Source organism: Phyllostomus discolor, chromosome 2, assembly GCF_004126475.2.
Source record: "Phyllostomus discolor isolate MPI-MPIP mPhyDis1 chromosome 2, mPhyDis1.pri.v3, whole genome shotgun sequence".
NCBI classification, from domain to species: Eukaryota; Metazoa; Chordata; class Mammalia; order Chiroptera; family Phyllostomidae; genus Phyllostomus; species Phyllostomus discolor.
The window spans coordinates 20,542,242-20,561,232 of NC_040904.2; the positions used below are offsets into that span (position 1 = coordinate 20,542,242).

General features: G+C 38.9%; 1 protein-coding gene across 21 annotated transcripts in view; it reads left to right on the forward strand.

Moving 5' to 3' along the window:
* MBNL1 (muscleblind like splicing regulator 1) overlaps positions 1 to 18,991 on the forward strand; it is a 190,710-nt gene that overhangs the window by 40,354 nt on the left and 131,365 nt on the right. For 14 of the 21 annotated variants that reach the window (XR_004901242.1, XR_004901243.1, XM_036017566.1 and 11 more), the window contains exon 2: positions 11,984 to 12,975. The exons of 4 other annotated variants lie outside the window; for them this stretch is intronic. Coding sequence is in view for 14 of the 17 variants with exons in the window: in XM_036017566.1 (XP_035873459.1) it covers positions 12,802 to 12,975 (174 nt within the window). In the remaining 3 variants the exon portion in view is untranslated. Of the gene's footprint in view, positions 1 to 10,571; positions 11,811 to 11,983; positions 12,976 to 18,991 lie in introns of those variants that run through there. 3 more of the 21 variants (XM_028504988.2, XM_028504991.2, XM_036017574.1) reach the window with 3 other exon arrangements.

Here is an 18,991-nt window from a genome sequence, read left to right on the forward strand (position 1 = left end):
ATGAAAATTGACATTAACTTAGGTGACCATAAGTAAAGAAATGGACATACGGTGGAATAATACATAATTGTTAAAAAGTATGTTGATCTACTTCTATTGACAAAGAAAGGTCAGTAACATATACTGTAGAAAGTGAGCCTCAGAATGATATGCTTAGTATGGTATCATTACTTCTTTAAGATGACACACTGTTTATGTATATAGTGTGTAAACAAATGGAGACAGGACTAAACACATGGTACTAATAGGGTTCTGGTTTGGCAGTAGAGGGAGGAGAAATTTATTTGGACTTCCAATAAAACCCTTCTCTATGGTTTAAATTGATAGCACTGAAAACACATTCATTTACCTATGTCTAAACTTAAAAAAAAAAAGGAAAAGAACGATGGAAAGAAGGAGGAAGGGAGAAAGGAAGGAAGGAAGGAAGGAAGAAAGGAAGGAAGGAAGGAAATGATGTGGAATTAATGTATATGATTCATATAAATTATTTGCTAGAGATTTCTGTTCATCGTTTGACCTTATATTTTACTGTCTTTTCCATTATTATTTTGTGGTATCTCTGTATAGGAAATAGCCTTAAAATTTTTATCTATACTCGATACATTAAAAAAGCAGAACCATAGTTAAGAGTACAAATGGTTAATTCTTTAAAGTAATTCAGATCACTGCAGTCACTGGAGATGTGGAAGTCTAGGTATGGAGGGAGAAAACAGGCTCAAAATTTAAATAAACAATGTTAGATTCAAATTTTAATTTGCTCTTCAGCCTTTACTTTTTTTTTTTTTAAGTTTTTATTTATTTATTTTTAGAGAGGGAAGGGAGGGAGATAGAGAGAGAGAGAGAAATATCAATGTGCGGTTGCTGGGGGTCATGGCCTGCAACCCAGGCATGTACCCTGACTGGGAATAGAACCTGCGACACTTTGGTTTGCAGCCCGCACTCAATCCACTGAGCTATGCCAGCCAGGGGAGCCTTTACATTTCTAATGTGAGATTCTTTGTTTTCCCATTCTTAATCACACTGCATGGTAGGTTTTGATTTTATTTTATTTTGTTTTATTTTATTTTACACCTCTTGGCATTTTCATGTATGTTTGCAAAGTTATTGTGAATGGATGACTTGGAGATTCCAGTTTTGCATGGTTGTTCGATGCATATGTAATGATATTTCGGTTCTTAAGTCTGTTAGATATTTGAGGAAATAGAGTTGCGACACCAAATGTGGTAAAGGATTTAGGTATAGATATGGAGACAAACTATCTTTTTATCCAGTTGATCTTATGTTTTCCTAGTTGTAGAACCTCTCAGCGTGCTTTTCTTTTTTTTATAAGTTAAGCCTTATAAGAAATATGGAGGTAGGCACAAACAAAATGTGTCCCCTTGTTACCACCTTTTAAAAGACATGTTGGAGCTGCCTTTTGAAATTTTATGCTTTTGTAAAATACAATCTGAAGCTCTGGGTTGTTATATATTGTAGCATTGCAATGATGTTAGCATAATTTGTTGATTTTCAACATCTCAGACATAGTTAAATATGTGAGTTTTGTAGAACTTTCCCAAAAGGATCGTTATGCTACATAGAAGTGAAAATAACAGTTGTCAACACATATCTTTGTAGCATTATCTTCCTCCTTTAAGCCAGGGAAAAAACGACTATGTCTTGACACATTATTAGTCATGGAAAACAATGCTTACTTTGTATGCGAGTATATGTGAATTTGTGACTTTATTTTAAAAAGCTTAAGTTAAACTGAGATTCTAATATTTTATTGTTATAGGAATAAATTCAGTTGACATTGATACAATGTTAAGAGTATCCTTGAGATTTGTTAAAAAGGTAAACTTTAAGGTGAAATATATAAGTCAGTGAAAATATCCGTAGGATTGTAACGTTAAACTGTGTAACACCTTTGGCTTCAGTATTTGTAAACATCGCAGTAGGAGCTACATTTGTGAAACTGTACACTTTCTGCTGATTAAGTGGAAGGGACGAAAAGTTTATGCATTGTGTTGTGTCATGGGGCATCCATTAATTCATTTAATTAGGATGCATTCAAGTAATACCATGCAATATTCACAACTGGATTCATTTATTATATTCTGAAGAATAATTATTTCAGATCTCTTTATTTAACTATAAACAGATTTTTACATACTTTTCTCATAATGATTTATAAATAAGCTACATATTTTGGACAGTCTTTAGTAGAAATAAGCCAGTAAAAATTCCTAGATTGAAGTTACTGTGTTAGCCTTAAATCAGACACCTGGAAATTCCAGAGTTATCTATGAAGATCAAGCTTTGAAGTTCAGATATAGTTGATAGTATCGAGGGCTGTTGCCACATTAAAGTTTTAGAAATTTTGGCAAGTGGGGCATCTGTGATTGTCTGGTCCTAATGGAGATAAGCTAATAGAGAAATACAAATATTTTGGCCTGAATTTTTGAATTTCTTTACATGTTGACTTTTTAATTTATCTCAATTAGTGGAGCATGCTCCAATGGAGCACAGACATAGGTTAATTAGGGAGATGTGGACGGCCACCATCGTGAGAACGGTTTCTGCCTCGGAACGGAGGTTGGAACAGCGGGCAAGGACGCTCGCACGCAGCAAGTTCCAGTGATGTGCAGGGTCTGTGGTTCTCTCGATAATGAACTACACACTTGCTTTTGAGTTGTGCAATAGTGTTATTGGGAAGCAGAGATGAATTTGCTACTATTTCTCAAGCAATGAAGATCATATTTAAAAAAATGTATTAGGCAGCGATATCACCGATCTCAGTGAGAAGCTAGGTGGCATTGTTCAGAAGGTTGAAAAGGCCCATAGTCACTCTGCCAAATAAAATGCAACTCATTTAAGTTAACTTTAGAATTGAAGTCGATCATTATGGAATGACACTATCACAACGTACTGCATTCTGTGTTTGCATTCCCAGTTCGGTCGTGCTGACTTCACATGAGTGGAGTCTCTCGGTTGGGTCAGTGTATCAATCTTCTCCAGAATTGCCGGGATGGTGAAATTTGGTTTTCCTACCATTTAGTTCCCGAGCACATACCAGCATTATTCATTTTGTTGTATTTTGTATTCTGACTGTTAATTCACATGGGCAGATCAGAAACGACTACCTAAGACTAACAAGGTAACTTCTTCGTGTAGTAAATATAACACTAAATAGGTTTAATGTTTTCTGTAGAAGAATGATAAAGTAGCATCTGAGGTGTTACTTCATGATGTTTTCTTGTAGAATAAGAGGGAACTGTTAAAATGCTGCCTGTTTCAATATCATCAGAAATGCAAATTTTCTCTTATTCTGCCAGAATTAAAACTTGATTTTGTCAGAAATTCACAGATAATTATTTAAATATTTTAAATTTACAAAGCTGCATGTAACTGTTTTCAGTTATTCTGTGGATAAAAAAAAATCTTCCATCAACTTCACCCCTAAGGAGGTATATCAACGTGACTCTGTGTTAACTTCATTGCCTCATGCTCTTTCCATTGAGTGGGGTTTGATTCTGGTTCCATTCAGTAATAAGGGGACGTCACCAGTGCATTCAGTTGTGTGTCTGCATCCCAGACGTTGGAACTTGTGGGAAAGACTCATAAACTAGTATTCAGATGCAGTGAGAAAAGCTCAGTCGTGCCCCCCACGTCGATTGTTGGCCTGCTCCGGACCAGGCACTGACTGGGTGCCGACTGTTTCATGGAGAACTAGCCTGGCAACGGCCGCTGTCATGGAGCTTATATTTTTAAGACAAAGGTAGATGCTAAGCAGAGAGTGAGATAGGTCACCGCTTGACCCCCTTTGCCCTCTTCATCCCCCCTCGACCCTTCTTCCTCTGGTAACCACCATACCATTGTCTGTGTCTGTGGGTTTGTTTCTTTATTTGTTGCCTTTTGTTTTCTATCTCACCTGTAAGTGGAATAATTGTTTTTGCCCTTTCCCGTCTAACTTAACTTCACTTAGCGTGATAGTCTGCAGAGTCATGAACGTTGTCACAAAAGGCAATATTTCCGTTTTTATGGCTGAGTACTATTCCTTTGTATGTGTGCCCCTCTGTGTATATTGGGTTGGTTAGTACTTTCGTTTGTGTCCCGCTCCACCACAAGATCTCTCCAGTAGTGCTTAGTTGTCTTTAACTTCATTTGAAACAGTGTTGTTAGATTGTATTGTGACAGCTGTCATATCAGCATGCATTTAAAAAAAACTTACCAAAACTGGTGAATTTCTGTGCAGTCATTCTGAGATTAAAGATGGAAGAAAATAAGTAAAATTTTTAGCGTATTATGCTTTATTATTTCAAGAAAGGTAAAAAACACAACTGCAACACAAAAAAGATTTGTGCAATGTATCGAGAAGGTACTATAATTGATTGAACGTGTCAAAAGAGGTTTCGTGGTGGAGATTTCTTATTGGACAATGCTCCACATCTGGGTTCACCCGTTGAAGTCGATAGTGGCCAAATCGAGACATTAATTGAGTATACCATGTGGGAGGTAGCCCACATACTCAGAATATCCAAATAAATAAAGTTGTTGGTGAAATGAAAAATATGTTTTTTTATTTTATAGAAAAAACTAAATGGACATTTTGGCCAGTCCAATATATATATTCTGAATTTTTTGAGGAGCCTTCATACTGTTTTTCATAGTGACTACACCCATTTACGTTTCTACCACCAGTGTACAAGGGTTCCCTTTTCTCCACATCCTCTCTACCACTTGTTATTTCTTGTCTTATTGACAATAGCCACTCAGGGAGACAAGAGCTGATGTCTCATTGTGGGTTTGACCTGCACTGTCCTTACAGCTAGTGAAGTTGATCATCTTTTCATGTATCTGTTGGCCATTTGCATGTGCTCTTGGGAGAAGGAGGCACTTCTGTGTTCAGGTCCTCTGGGGGATGCTTTTGATAGTGTGCTGGAAGAGCTTCTAGGAGGATGTTGCGGCAGGGACTGGATGAAGGCCGACTTGGGTAGGAAGTTAGTGACATAGTATAGAAAGTGCTCTGAGCCATTGAGATCAATTTATCTTCGTGTGACCTTAAAGCCTTGTAAATTGAAAAATTTTGCCTGATGGAGGAATCAATTCAAAATTGACTTCTTAATCATTGTCTGAATAGAGGCTTTATGTTTTATTTTGTCTTAAATATAAGCACTTAAGGGACAATAATCCTTTTCTAATTTGAGTGCAGTTGGGCGTGTTGCTTTTGGGGTTCTGATCGGTTGGCAGTAGGGCATCCTCTAACCAACACTCCTTTGTTATCCGTCCAGAAAGAGACCACTTGATGATTAGGGAGTCAGACCTATCTGAATTTCAAAGGCTTGCTCCGACAGACCTGAGATTACTGGAGTGGGTCCACACAACCTTCTTTTCTTGACCACAGCTTGTCCCCCGTCACACCTTGCCATGTCGGAGCAGCCGGCCAGGCTGACAGTTGCCCTGCCCTGCCATTCCAGAGGGTGTGTGGTTGAAAGTTATCTTATTTTCTCAGCAGTGTTTCTAGAAGCAGTCATTTGCATATCTCCTTGGTGATTTTTGCCAATATATTTACCTAGTCTTATTTTTTTTAAGTTCTTTTTATTAAACTGTAGCCTCTTCCTAAGCTGCAATATCTGTGTAATCACAGGCGTGATGGGCTCGTTTTAGCATTCTGATGCATCTGTTAAAATTAGGTTGTTTCGGTATCCCTTAAAACTGCCCTGGTGCTGGCGGTAGTGTGCTTACCTCTGGCTGCGAAACACTGATCTCAGCTTTTTGTTCTATGGAGTTGAATACCGCTGAAGACTGCATTAGCCATTCAGACCGCAGTTTTTTCCTATGTCATAAATAACAGCTTTGCTACTCTATTTGGTAACTTAGTGAGCAGGGAAATGGCTGTACAGCCTCCAGAAATGCTTCGTTGGTTGTGGACTGAACCCTCTGGTAATACTTGGGACAAGCCCTGGGTAAAATTGTTCCATGAGCGAACTTAGTCATCATTAATTTTCCAAATAAATTTACAGTTTTATTATCTATCTATTTACAGTGTTTACTTACTAAATTTACTTCGTAATTTATTAAATAAATTATTGAAGTAATACAGCACTAATTATGGACTTTTTGACAGCAGGGAGGGGGGTGAGGAGTTATGGTTTTGGATAGGGGGCTCCTTCTTGCCCCCTCCAGGTGCACGCAGCGAAACCGGACATCTCTTCCACTTGGGTTGACATTGTCTCAGTCAATTAAAAAAGCCCTCAAACAATTACTCAGTTAACTTCCTCATTGTGTAACCTATTTCAAAAATCAAAAGCTATGAAAAAAAGCCCCTAAAATTTCCAGCTAAGTATTCTGGGATGCCATAGGACCGACCTGCCTATAATTTGACTCAGAACGACTGAAATGATTCATAAACATATATGATTAAGAACTTTAACCTGGCTCATAGAAACCATCCAGTTCTCCAAAACAGAATTTTAGTCCCATTCCTTGTACATGTCTGTTTATCCTCTATTGAAGTATGTGTGTAGCCCATAAGTGGATATTAATATGAAGCCATCCACTTCCTATAAGGTTAGTTTAATGCTAATGTCTGTCAATTACTATAAGAATAATTATTAGTAATTTCCCATGCTTTTTAAAAAACTTTATCCTTGAACCTCTTCTTGATTTCCTTTCCTCTATTTTACCTTTTTTTCCCTTTTTATTTCCCCCCTCATATCTTAAAGTAAAAAATATATGTGAGTTACGATATTGTTCAGGGAGAAATTGGTTTTTGGTTCTTGGGGCAGAACATGATTGTACAGCATCCAATGGAATGTGAGGAACTGTATAATGGAGTGTTTGGGGTTTGATCAACAGGTAAGCGAGGACTTGTTCTTAGGTTTTAAATAGATTGATTCTCTCTGCAAAGCTATTAAATTTCCTAATTTTTTATTGTTTTTCAAGGAAGCTTATAATCTGTTAAACTATACAGGTTAGAAATTTACCTCAGGTACAATTTGCCTATTAGTAAATATCATAGCAGCAATATCAATATCAATATCAGTAGCAGCATTTCCTTTAACATTTATTTACAAATGACACTTCTTTCTAGGGCAGATGTGTTTTCAAGCATTCTCACAATCTGAACATTATCCAAACATGTTTCAGTGTTGTTCTGTAGCACAAAAATTCATTACTGGTTGAGGTAATGTTTTGGGAATTCAGTATTAATCCAAATCCTATAGAATCTTAATTTAGCAATATACTCAGTTTCGAAAAGATTTCTCAGTCTTCCCTGAAATTCTTTTATTCAAGTAAAGAGAGAGAGAATCTAATGTCGGCAATTTATTCAAGTCAGTTTATAAAACGTAATCTAGATTTGCCCCCCTCCCCCCAACCCCCCGTGCCTGTGTTTGGGGCCGGGGCATGTTCTTACCAGGGGCACCAGTCTACCAATGTGCCGATGTTGGGGTCCGTTCTGAGAGCTGTGTCCGTGTCAGCTAATGACACGTAATTTGACTATCATCCCTCCCAATACAGTTTACAATGATGTAGCATTTCACCGTACAAATACATCTATCATTCTTTCAATAATACTTTTTGAAATCAGTAGAATTTCTCTGCTATAGAAATTAAAAATGACCTGAACACCCATTTGCCATCATTTTAGTAATTAAAATACATTTTGTCCCAGAGTGGACTAAGCCTGTAACATGGCAGAAAGGAGAAACACTCAACTCTCGAAATGGATTTTGCAGTTGCATTTTCCTGTACCCACCGACCCGTGAGGATAGTTGTAATAGTGCCATTCTCCGCCCTACCCTGTGTGGACCCTGTGGATCATGCTGCGGTATTTCCTCAGCATTGGGGATACATTCTCATATAGTCGCATACATGCTTATCACTATCAGTTTGAGTGAAATTTATTTACCAAACATTTTAAAAACTCTATTATGTTCTAGGCACTGGGTTAAAAAAAAAAAAAAAGGCAATACACCTTGTTGTCAGGGAATTTGTAAGCTGGGGGCAATGGAACCAAGAGATACAAAGTACCGGGCATATTCCGAGAGGGGCTAATGTTTACCAGAGCAGGCCCAGCCTTATCGAGGAGGTTCTGTTTGAACAGCAACTTAAACAAGGGTAAGGGATTTGCCAAGCGGAAGGGGTGAGGAAGTGCATGTCAAACCAAACAAAGGGTTAGCGTGTCACGAGCCCCAGGAGCTCACAGCAACGTGCGTGGTTTGTGCCCAGAAACCTTCGGCACCTCTCAGCTCCTCTTTAAAACAGCTGGTGTGCCAGCTCTCTTCAACTGGTGTGCCGCAAGAGTGTTTAAGCCGCCCACTACCTGATGATTTAAGTCAGGGACGCTGACCTCTTTCCCTGCAGGTTGTCAAGAGAAAAAAAATGACAACAGCCAACACGATAGCCATCTGGCGTGAATACATTAAAATTATACCTACATTTTTTGGCAGGTTGGCAAAATATGTATTTCTTGGTGTGCCACAGAATCTTAGTGATCGGTCTGTGTGTGCCACAGGACAGGAAAGGGGGACAGCTGCTCCTCTGGGAGGGAGGGTGCTGGAGGGCAGCACTGGGAGAAACTGGGGGGTGCAGTGTGTCCGTTCAAGCAAGGGGGAAGGTTCAAGAAAGACCAAGTTCCAGACTGATGGTGGTTGGTGGGGAGGGAGCTGGGGGGGCTGGGGGCAAAAGCTAAAGGGATGAAGTTCAAATTGGTAGTTACAGAATAGTCACAGAGACGTAAAGTACAGCCTAGGGAATATATTGGAGTAACTGTGTATGGTGTCTGGGAGGTACTGGAAGTATCAGCAGGAACACTTTGTGTAACCACGGTTCTGTACACCTGAAACTAATATAACATAAACCGTATGTATACTGTAATTGAAAAATAAACAAAAAAAAGAGGGAGTTGTAAATGGTGTAAGAGGACAAGTAGCCTTTGGATTTAGCTTTTATGGGAGCATTGGTGGCTGTTGCTGAGCGGTCAAGTAATAGGTGTGCAGGTCACACTGATGCAGACGCCGAAGTGAAGGCAGAGGGAGAAGCAGGAGTCCAGCACAGGTAGAGGACACTCCGGGGTGTCCAACCTTTTGGTGTCTCTGGGCCACGCTGGAAGAAGAATTGTCTTGGGCTGCATGTTAAATCATAGACACTAACAACAATGAAAATATCTCGTAATGTTTTAAGTAAGTGATTTTTACTTAAACTGATTTTGTGATTTTGTGATTGGGCCACAAAATTCATAGCCATCCTGGACCGCATGTGGCCCATGGGCTGCGGGTTGGACACCCCTGATGGACGTTTGTCTGGGATCCCCAGATTAAGAGCCTCCGGCAGAAGAGGTCGCACAGCTAGGTAGGGTTCCCTGGCTCCTGCAAGGCCGCCACCTCAATTTTGGAGTTACCTCATCCCTTTGAGGGCTGCTAAAGAACCGAGGGAAAGGCAGGGCATTCGTGTAGAGAGGGAGTACAAAGGGGAAGAAGAGGAGGAGTGGGTGGGTGGGTGTGGAAGCTCCGCTGTGGGCGGGAGAAGGGAAAACTCCTGGGAAACTGAGAAGATACAGAATGTAAAGAGATGGGTGGCGGGAAAGTGAGAGAGGATTCGTGCCCAAGGGCCACTGTTCAGACTGTGGAATATTTGTGACCTATAAGATCACAAATCCCTGCAGATAGTGAGAGGAACACGGAGGAGGGGGCGCTGCAGAGGGCTGGGGTTTTAGAGGAGCTGCTGTGCGGAACGTGAGAGGGAGCTGTCCAGGGCAGGGTGACTCCTAGGCAGGGGGACCCAGGAAGATAGTAATTTATAGCAGCAGCGGTGGGTGTGCGTACGGGTTCAAGTATCTCACGTGCTGTGTTCATATATATGTTTATATGGGTGTGTTCGTATATGTGTTTGTGCCCTGGAGGTAATTCCAGTCCAGATACAGCGATCGATCATTTGATTTACCCACGTTTGTGGCAACCCATCTACTCTTCATTACTCTGCTAGGGTTACTGCGAGGAGTGAGACTGCTTCTGCCCCTGGGAACACGGAGTCTAGTGGGTCAGGCACAGAAGGAAGTAGAGCAGTGTGCAGAGGTGCAGACTCGTCATGCAGAGGAGGCGGGGTTACTATATGACTGGGTGGGGATGGAGGAAGTGACATCTTGGAAGCTTCTCAGAGAAAGTGGCCCCATTTGCTGGCTTCTGAAGGAAGTGAATGGTGGCAGGGGAGGCACTCAAGACCCTGGAGGGAAGGACAGAAGAGATTCGTTGACTCCTGTGCAGTACATGCTCAAGGCGGGAAGTGGCTGAGAAACCCTGAATTAGGCTGAGATTCAGGAAGGTGGATGGATCTTAGTGTTTATGGAGGACTTGACCTCTTTTTCTTTTTTTTTTCTTAAAGAACTAGGAATTAGGACTAGAACATTTTTGAAAACAAAAACATTTCCTGGACATCAGTATGAGTTGTTGTTTTTTCCATCTTTCTCAAATATTATAGTCTTACTTGAATATTGTCCAAGCCATGTATCTGGTAGTTTTAAAAAATCAACACTAAGAATGACGGTATTAATCCTATAATAAGTTTTAAAGAAATTGCTAGATAGTCATGTTTATATGCATATAATGTATATCCATATTCTATATCCCCATTCAGTTGTATATTCTATATTATATTCCATATTCTGATGTCTGAGTTATAAATGTACCATAAGCCAATTGACCATTTTGGACCTTTGAAGAAGTGTAATCAATCACTATTTATTATACCGTGTCATTGCCTCTGTGGAGTGTGAAACTTTTAGAGTTACTAAAGCCTTGTTTACCTTGTTCATAAGGGAAAAATAATATACTTTTGTTTCTGTAATTACTGAGCATTTTCTGAAAGTTTTTCCATCTGATTGAAAGAGAAAGTAAGTTGCTAAAAGCAAAGATGCCTTGCTATAAGGAGCAGCCTGGTAGTGCCTAAGTAATGGCTCATTAGGCAATCGGGGATCCCCCCACCCCCACCCTCCGGTTTCACTCGTACCCCTGAAGTGCATCACGCTGCCCAAATCAAATTGCTCACTTAATATTTAATGTTTCTGTGATGGAATCACTTTCTCCCTTGAGGTTGACTTCAGATTTGCCAGACACACTGACAACACTGCACTCCTTATTTTCCCCACATGACCTCAGCTTCTGCTTAAAAAATGTTCGAATAAAGGATGCTTTTGTTCATACCTCGCCTGCCTGTGATATATTGACAAAGTGTCTGCCGGCTGAATGGAATAGTTTTACAGTATGAGTGCTGCTTTCAGTGGAGGGGCAGGACTTGGGCTTGAGAAGGAAGTGAATTGGATAGGTCAGGAGAATGTACCATTTGTAAACACCCCTTTCCTTTTTTATTCACGTGTCAAGACAGCAGGAGCAGGCTGTTCAGTGCCCGTCCCTGAGCAGAGCCGGAGGGAAAGCAGCTTGGAAGTCAGCTGCAATTTTTTAAACCTTGCTTTTTTCCCCCCCCGCAACGGGTCATGATCTTCAAGTGCTCGGACTTGTTTTAGGAGCTGTTTTGAAACTAACATGGTTTAGTCCACTAACTGCATGTTGGGTAAATTCAAAACCCACATGCTCGTCCTCTTGCAGTGGAATAAGTCACATCTGATGGACATTTTCTGTGCTTATAGCATAGTAATGAACGTCTGACAGGCGCGACCTTTCATAAGACAACCCACACTATTGGCTTTCTGCCCAGAATATTGCTGCAACACTATCTGTGATTGGTTATCTCTCTATCATGCATTGCTTCACAAGGGGAAACGGCCCCTTTTTTTAATAAATCTACGATGGCTGGCTGCAATATGCCTCACTGTAAGTATTGTGTGTGTGTGAGTGTGTGCATGTGAGTGTGAGAGAGCGAGGGTGAGAGAGAGCAGGCTGACGTGAATATGACTTAGTCTGGTAGCACATGGCAAGGTTGTGATACTGTAGGACATCAGTGAAGTGCTACTTAGTAAATCTTAACCTATCTCTTTTTTCTACAGGTTGGTACTAAGAAGTGCCTTTCCTGACGTCTCTGCTGCTTGGAACCGCTTCTAGAGCAGTCTCTGCTTTTGCCTTGCTTGCTGCCAGCTAGACTGTGACGACAGCACATCCACCCTCCACCTCTAGCCCAGACACCCCCATTTCTACTTATAATCAAGAGAAAAGCTCTAAGTATCTGGCATTGCCCTAGGCTGCTTTAGTTTTAAAAGAAAAGTTTGCTGAAAAAGTAAGATATCTTCTGCCAGGAAATCAAGGAGGAAAAAAAATTTATTTTCTCGATTTTGCTCTAAACTGCTGCATCTGTCTATGCCAAACTAATCAATACCGATTGCACCACCAAACTCCATTGCAAATTCAGCTGTGAGGAGATTCCCTTTCAGACAACTTTGCTGAGAGCAGCTTGGAAAATCGGTGTCCAGGGGTCTGCCACGTTTTCATGCTTGCATTTTGGGCTCAAAATTGGCACTGGGAAGGGGTTATTGAGAGCACAAGGCTGATTCGAGGCCCTACTTTTAAACATTCATCTACTTAAAAGATCCTAGTATTTGTCTAAAAACCAAAACCTCTTTGAATTAACAGTTTTCATGCTGTGAATTTCTAGTGGGAGATCTTTTCCTTGATATTGACAACCCAATTTTCCATGTACTTTTAAAGCAGGGAGTGGGGGAAAGTATTTTGGAGGGGACGTTTTCATCATCATTTTACAGTTTTATCAGTTCAGCTTTTTTTTTTTTTTTTTTTTGGTTGTTGCTCTTTTTTGGGGGGGGTTGGGTTTGTTGGTTTCACTGAAAATTTTAACTACCTGTAAAATCTAAACATGGCTGTTAGTGTCACACCAATTCGGGACACAAAATGGCTAACACTGGAAGTATGTAGAGAGTTCCAAAGGGGGACTTGCTCACGGCCAGACACGGAATGTAAATTTGCACACCCTTCGAAAAGCTGCCAAGTTGAAAATGGACGAGTAATCGCCTGCTTTGACTCATTGAAAGTGAGTAAATATTATATTATTTTAAGGATATGCAATAAATGAATAAAGGGGGATATGGACATAGAGTTCACTGATTTTGGAATTATGGGGTGCTTTGTTTAATAGTTTAGTTTATACAGTGTGTTCTTATTGATGATGTCGGGGGTGGGGGAGACTTTATTGAGTAGCGAGAGAATCAAGTTTGGCCAGACTTGTTTGTTATGAGTAACTTTATCAGTCCTCTAATGCTATGATTTTTCTTTTCCAGAGCAGAAAGTGTCAGCGTGCTTTTTAGCTTAGGAATAAGTCATTGTCTGTAATAACAAAGTCAGTGTCTTTCTCTAGGAATAGGAAATGTAGATACATGTGTGTGTTAGCATATGCATAGGTTATATACAAGGCCATGCAGTAGCTGACCGAAGATGATTTGATTTTGCTTGTTTCTAAAGGTGCAGTATTGTTGTGAAAGAATAGCCAACAATAAGTGAGCTGAACTTGGATAGATGTTTTATATTAATATTTTGATGTTACGGATTGCCTTTTGATTGTATGAGCGTATTATTTTAAGGCCAGAAGCAATGCATTTTGTAGAAAATATAATTAGAAGTAAGGTTCTGAACTGCTGCTATAGTATCCTGTCTGAGCCATAAACTTTGAATGTGAGTTTTATAAATAAGTTGAAACTCTTACATACTATTATTAATTGAAATTTTTTAGCTTCCAACATTCTAATGTGAAGGAACTTAGCTGTTTATTTTCTGTTAGACCCTGATTATTATTGTTTTTTTATTTGTAACAGTCTCAGCTTGAAATGTTAAAAGTTAGCTTTTAGGGGCACCATAATACTAAAAGATTCAGTGTAGTGTATCTAGACATTCAAAAATGCCATTGTATTTCAGTATCAGGTTTGAAAATGGGTCTTTTAAAAGACAGCGTACATGTCTTTATTTTGACATGCAAGGTCAAGTCTAGAATTGTGAAGATTCCTGGGTACTCTATCTATTTGATTTAATTCAGTTGCCTTTGAATCCTAACCTGCCAATATAACTCCCTCTTTGAACCTCTGAGATGGGGATCTCTGTCATCTCTACATATATAAAGAAGTAAAAGTCTTAGAGATTTATCTTTTGTTTTGCAAAAAAAAAAAAATAGTGCTATAATAGTTATGCTTTCCCTAATAATATAGGGCTGAATTAACTGAACTAGTTAACTCATAAGGTAACACCTAATTCACCCCGATGTTGTGAGTTAACTGAAGAGTTAACTAGTTCAGTTAATTGCTTTTTGGTCCAGATTGGGGTGCTTACTTGGCTAATAAAGTTTTCTCCAAAAACTCAAGGATGTTATCTTCGGAGTAGGATTAAAAAAGAAAGTATTAACAATAACTAACTTAATTTATAGTGTTAGGTTATTCTTAATGTCACAGTCCTAAGGGTCAGGTAGCAAAAGTTATAGATGATCATTTTCCCCCCTTTTCTCTGAAGGCGTCAGTGAAGGGCACCGTGGTTGCACCTTTGTGAATGTGTATTCCTGAGTTCATGCTGACTGAATTTAGGTGTAATTAGAAACTGGGACCCATAAAATGAGGGGCAAAGGGCTAATTACAGTTGTCGGTAAACAGCTGTGTCCATTAAGTAACCCTGTTTTGACCCAATTACTAGTAAATCCAATTTTTAATCCTACAGACAGTTGATGGTGCACTCGTAGCTGCAAAATGAAGGACATTTAACTTGGCTGTGACATTGAGTGGTTTCACAGAAGACCTGCCTCCACAGCATTTGGAAACATTGTGAAACATTAAAATTCAGTTGCTATTTTTCCACCTCAAAATATTTTTGTAGTCGCAGCTCACTCGTGGCCACAGAACAGTCCCCCTTTGAGTAAAGCAGCCAGCAGCGCTGCTCAAAGACATGCTGTGTGGCCACCAGGAGCCGGCTGCCACATCAAGGACTTTTTTTTTTTGAAACAGCAAATAATTCGAAGATTTTTAATTTACCTATGAAATGAACTCATTTTAGCAGCTCTTCATTGCAGACTTTGACCTTATTCTATGTCTTGCTAAGGGAAGCTGAAATTTAATTTATAGTCTAACACTTGGTAACATATTTGGATTTGAATAAGAGGAAGAAAACACAAATGTGTTTATGATGACACTTCATTCCTGGAACAATAGCTCCTTAAATGTGCGTTTAATAACTATGTTAGGAATTAATTAAAAATTTTAATATGGAAGTTAAGTATTCGTGTTTCAAAAACCATGTTTTTAATATATATTTCTAACACATGTGATTCTTAACACAGTCTTTAGAATTCTACCTTTTATATAGTAGTCTTCCTATGTTCAATCTTGTGGCCACAATAAATCAAAAACATATTTTAAAACAGTTAAAGTAAGTCTGTGACTCATGCTTGAAGTTCTGAAATTTGGGAGCATTATGAGATTTCCATGCCAGTAACTGCGGGATCATTTGTATTGTCTCAGAGAGTAAACGGAAGGAATTTAGAAAACTTGTAATATCCTGACTTCTTTAATAAAATGTGTTCTGTGCATTGCTACAACCCACAGGCCAGCCTTCTCTGAGTTCTTGAGCCATGAGATGGAGGTAGCCTGTGTAATCTACTATTTTTAGCAAGTTAGCAAAGCAAACCAACCCTCCGTGAGAGGACCCTGTGAAATGGCCCTACCCTTCAGCTGTGCTGTTCAGACTTTGGCCAGGCTCCCAGGTGACTTACGTTCAGAGCAGACTTCTGCTTAGAAGAGGAGAATTTGTCTCATTAAAAACAGAAGTCAAATAGTTCAAAAGAGTATTTATGTAAAAGAAATCAGTTGGCATGTTACTAAAGGCAATAAGGAAGAAAATTAGCCAGTTGCATTTTAGTTGCATATTGGTGATTTTAAAGTTTAAATAACCTAGATTAAATCTACTACATGAAAACAGAATTCAGTATCACAATAAATGTGTTAAGTAAAATGAGAAAGCATGATAATGAGGTATATATATATATATATATAAAGTATATTAGAAATGGAATGATGATAATAAGAAAGAGCTAAAGCTATAATGTGCACTGGTTAATAAATTAAACAGTATTTTAAGAACTTAATTTTTCTCACTTTATTTCTTTTAAACTTGCAGTCTTAATATGTAACAGTCTAAGAGTGCATTAAAATTGAGAATTAAATTGCTTGCAAAACTATAGATTTAAGGGTTTTAGCTACTTCATAAATTCTGAACATTTAAAAAGGTACATTATTTTATTCTAGAGAGGAATTTTTTCTTACGGCTTTTGAGATGACAAAACAGAAAAAGTTAAAAGAAAAATATTAACCCTGCAAGCTGCCATTAGAACATTATATATCACAAATTATTGTTTAGTTAATCATTAATGCCAAGTTACCAATTTTTTTTCAGTAGCAATCTCTCAACTAAAATTTAGGTAGCTGATGTAAAGGAACCTACAGAATGTATTTTAATGTGATGCCAAGTTATTTGTATTGCGAAAAAAGCTTTCATCATATGATTAACAGAAATAGACTATTGTTTCTTGATTTTTTTCTTTTTCAAATACCATTCATTTCTAGTGTGCTTGGGTTGGGGAGATAGAACCTTTATGTTTATGATTTATTTTCCAAAAATGTAGCAAAACTCTTCTATTTGAAAACGCTAGGCACGTGTTCTCTTATCAAATTAGGCAGTTTTGTTTAAAGTAGCTAATATAGATAGCACAGCCAATCACAGTTGTCAGATACATCAGAGATCAGCTTCCACTGCAACTCGGCCGAAAATCGAGGATGCTGAGTGGGCACCTTTAAGGTGTAACTGAAGACCTTGAAGGATACACAACGTGCAGAAATCAGCTTTTAAAAGTCACAAACAAGTAATCGCCAGGGGAAGGAACACCTAGAAAACAAAGTCTGTCAGGCAAATCGAGTCTCTAGGTGCTCCCATAAGAGGAGGCTCGCATAACTGCACATTGTGCAGTGGTCCCGAAGGGTTTTACGGGTAAATTTTAGAAGCTCCTCCATTGTCAGCACAGTGTTCCTCCAACTATGCTGCTCTTCGTAAATCCCCAGAACAGTCTTTTCATCCTATTTTTTTCAACTGGCCTAACTGATAATCCTGACAAAATGGTATCTGCAAGTTTCAGACTAGACACCCAGTTTTCAACGACAGCTTTGACCTGGTAGGCTCCTAATTGGAATAACTTTTCCCAAGAGTTTTTTGTTGGTGTCATTGTTTGGTTACTGTTTGCTGCTGGCTTAGGCGGCGTGATATTAAAACCTTGGCATATGGTATTATATGTAGGAACATATTCAATATGTCTTTCAGTGACTGGTTGACACAGGACTTCCTTGTTTGCCCGTAAGGTGAACTGGCTGTAAGGCATGACTCCTGTAGCCTTGTGTCAAGTCCAACTTCCAGCTGTTTTCTTTAAGCAGGAAGTTCACAGCTTTGTGAAGAGTGCCCTGTGTCTGTGCTGTGATGTCATCAATGTTGACATGAGCCTTTCTTTAATGAAATCCTCAAGCTGTGTCTGCTGTGGCAATAAAACTTTATTCATTTACCTATTTACATGCTTTTTAAAAGTTAACTAATTATTCCTCACCAGAGAACAACTTTACATTGCTTTTAGAGACAGAGGAAGGGATGGGGGCAGGAGAGAGAAACATTGACTGGTTGCCTCCTATAGATCCCTGAACTGGACATTGTACCCACCAGGACTGGAGATAGGACTTACAACATAGGCATGTGCCCTGGCCTGGAATCGAACCCACAACCTTTTGGTTATGGAAAGACACTCCAACCAACTAAGCCACTCCAGCCAAGGGCCCGTTTACATTCTTATAGTTAGATATTTTTTTTTTAGAAAAATACTGTTTCAATGAGTTTAGATTTTTAAATTTTTGGACAAATTTCAAGTCTGATTTCAGATCATGCTACCTAAGGCACTAATTCTAAGAACTAGTTAATTTGTTTCTTTCCATAAGATTTCGATACACTGCTTCTCTTTTTACTTTTTCTCATTTAAACCTTGCTTCAATTTTGTGTGACAAACTAAAAACAATTTAAACCTAAAGCAATGTGGCACCTACAATTGAGTTCAACCTTTAATTGTAATTCAGACTTCTAAATGTACACAACATTCTGATTCCACAAACAGCCTCAAAATGATTCCATATACAAGGCTGTTACTGACTTAATAGTTCGGGCAGCATGGGGCAAAGCTAGTCAGGAAGCGAGTGATGTACACCTAGTTCATTGGAGAGGTGAGAAATTGGATGTTTCTTAGACTCAGCACAGACACCTCGGGACCTAGTTTGGGAAGCTTATGCTGTCATTTTCCTCGCCAAGGATAAGTAGAGGATTTCAGTTACCAGTGTCACTAATCCGTTATCTTTCATGCTGAGCAATATCAGACTTAGACAAAGCTGGTTATTTTCTTACACAGAAATCCTATTGAGGAAATTTTGAGGGTTTTTATTTTTTTAAACTTTAGCCGGAACACATCCCATGCTTTTAGGTAGAGGAGCTGTGTTCTATGTTAACAGAACATAGAACAGTGCATAAATTATGACAGTCAGTGGAAGTGGGTAACTAAGCAGGTAGATTTGGTTGAGCACTGATGGTAGTTAATAATATGGAGAAACTTAAGTCAAAACAACTGAAAAACAAAGCAAACTTAGTTGTTTGAATTATAATAGATTATTAGAATAGTAGCTTCTCCACGAATTTCACTGTACTCAAGAGTAATTGTAAGAGCTTCTCACTCCAGTATTCATTTATAATGAATGCAGTTTTTAAATTGAATACTATATTTTACAAATAACATCAAATGCACATTACCTACAACATTATTCATATTCTCTGGCACATTTTTTAATGATTTTCATTTTGAGACAGAGTTTGATTTGTTAGAGATAAAACTTTCTATATTACAAGGACTTGTGTTTTGAGAAACACTGATAGTTACAACCCCTCGTGCATCATGATTTGGTTGGAAGGCTGTCTCCTGGATACCTTTGACCTTGGTCATG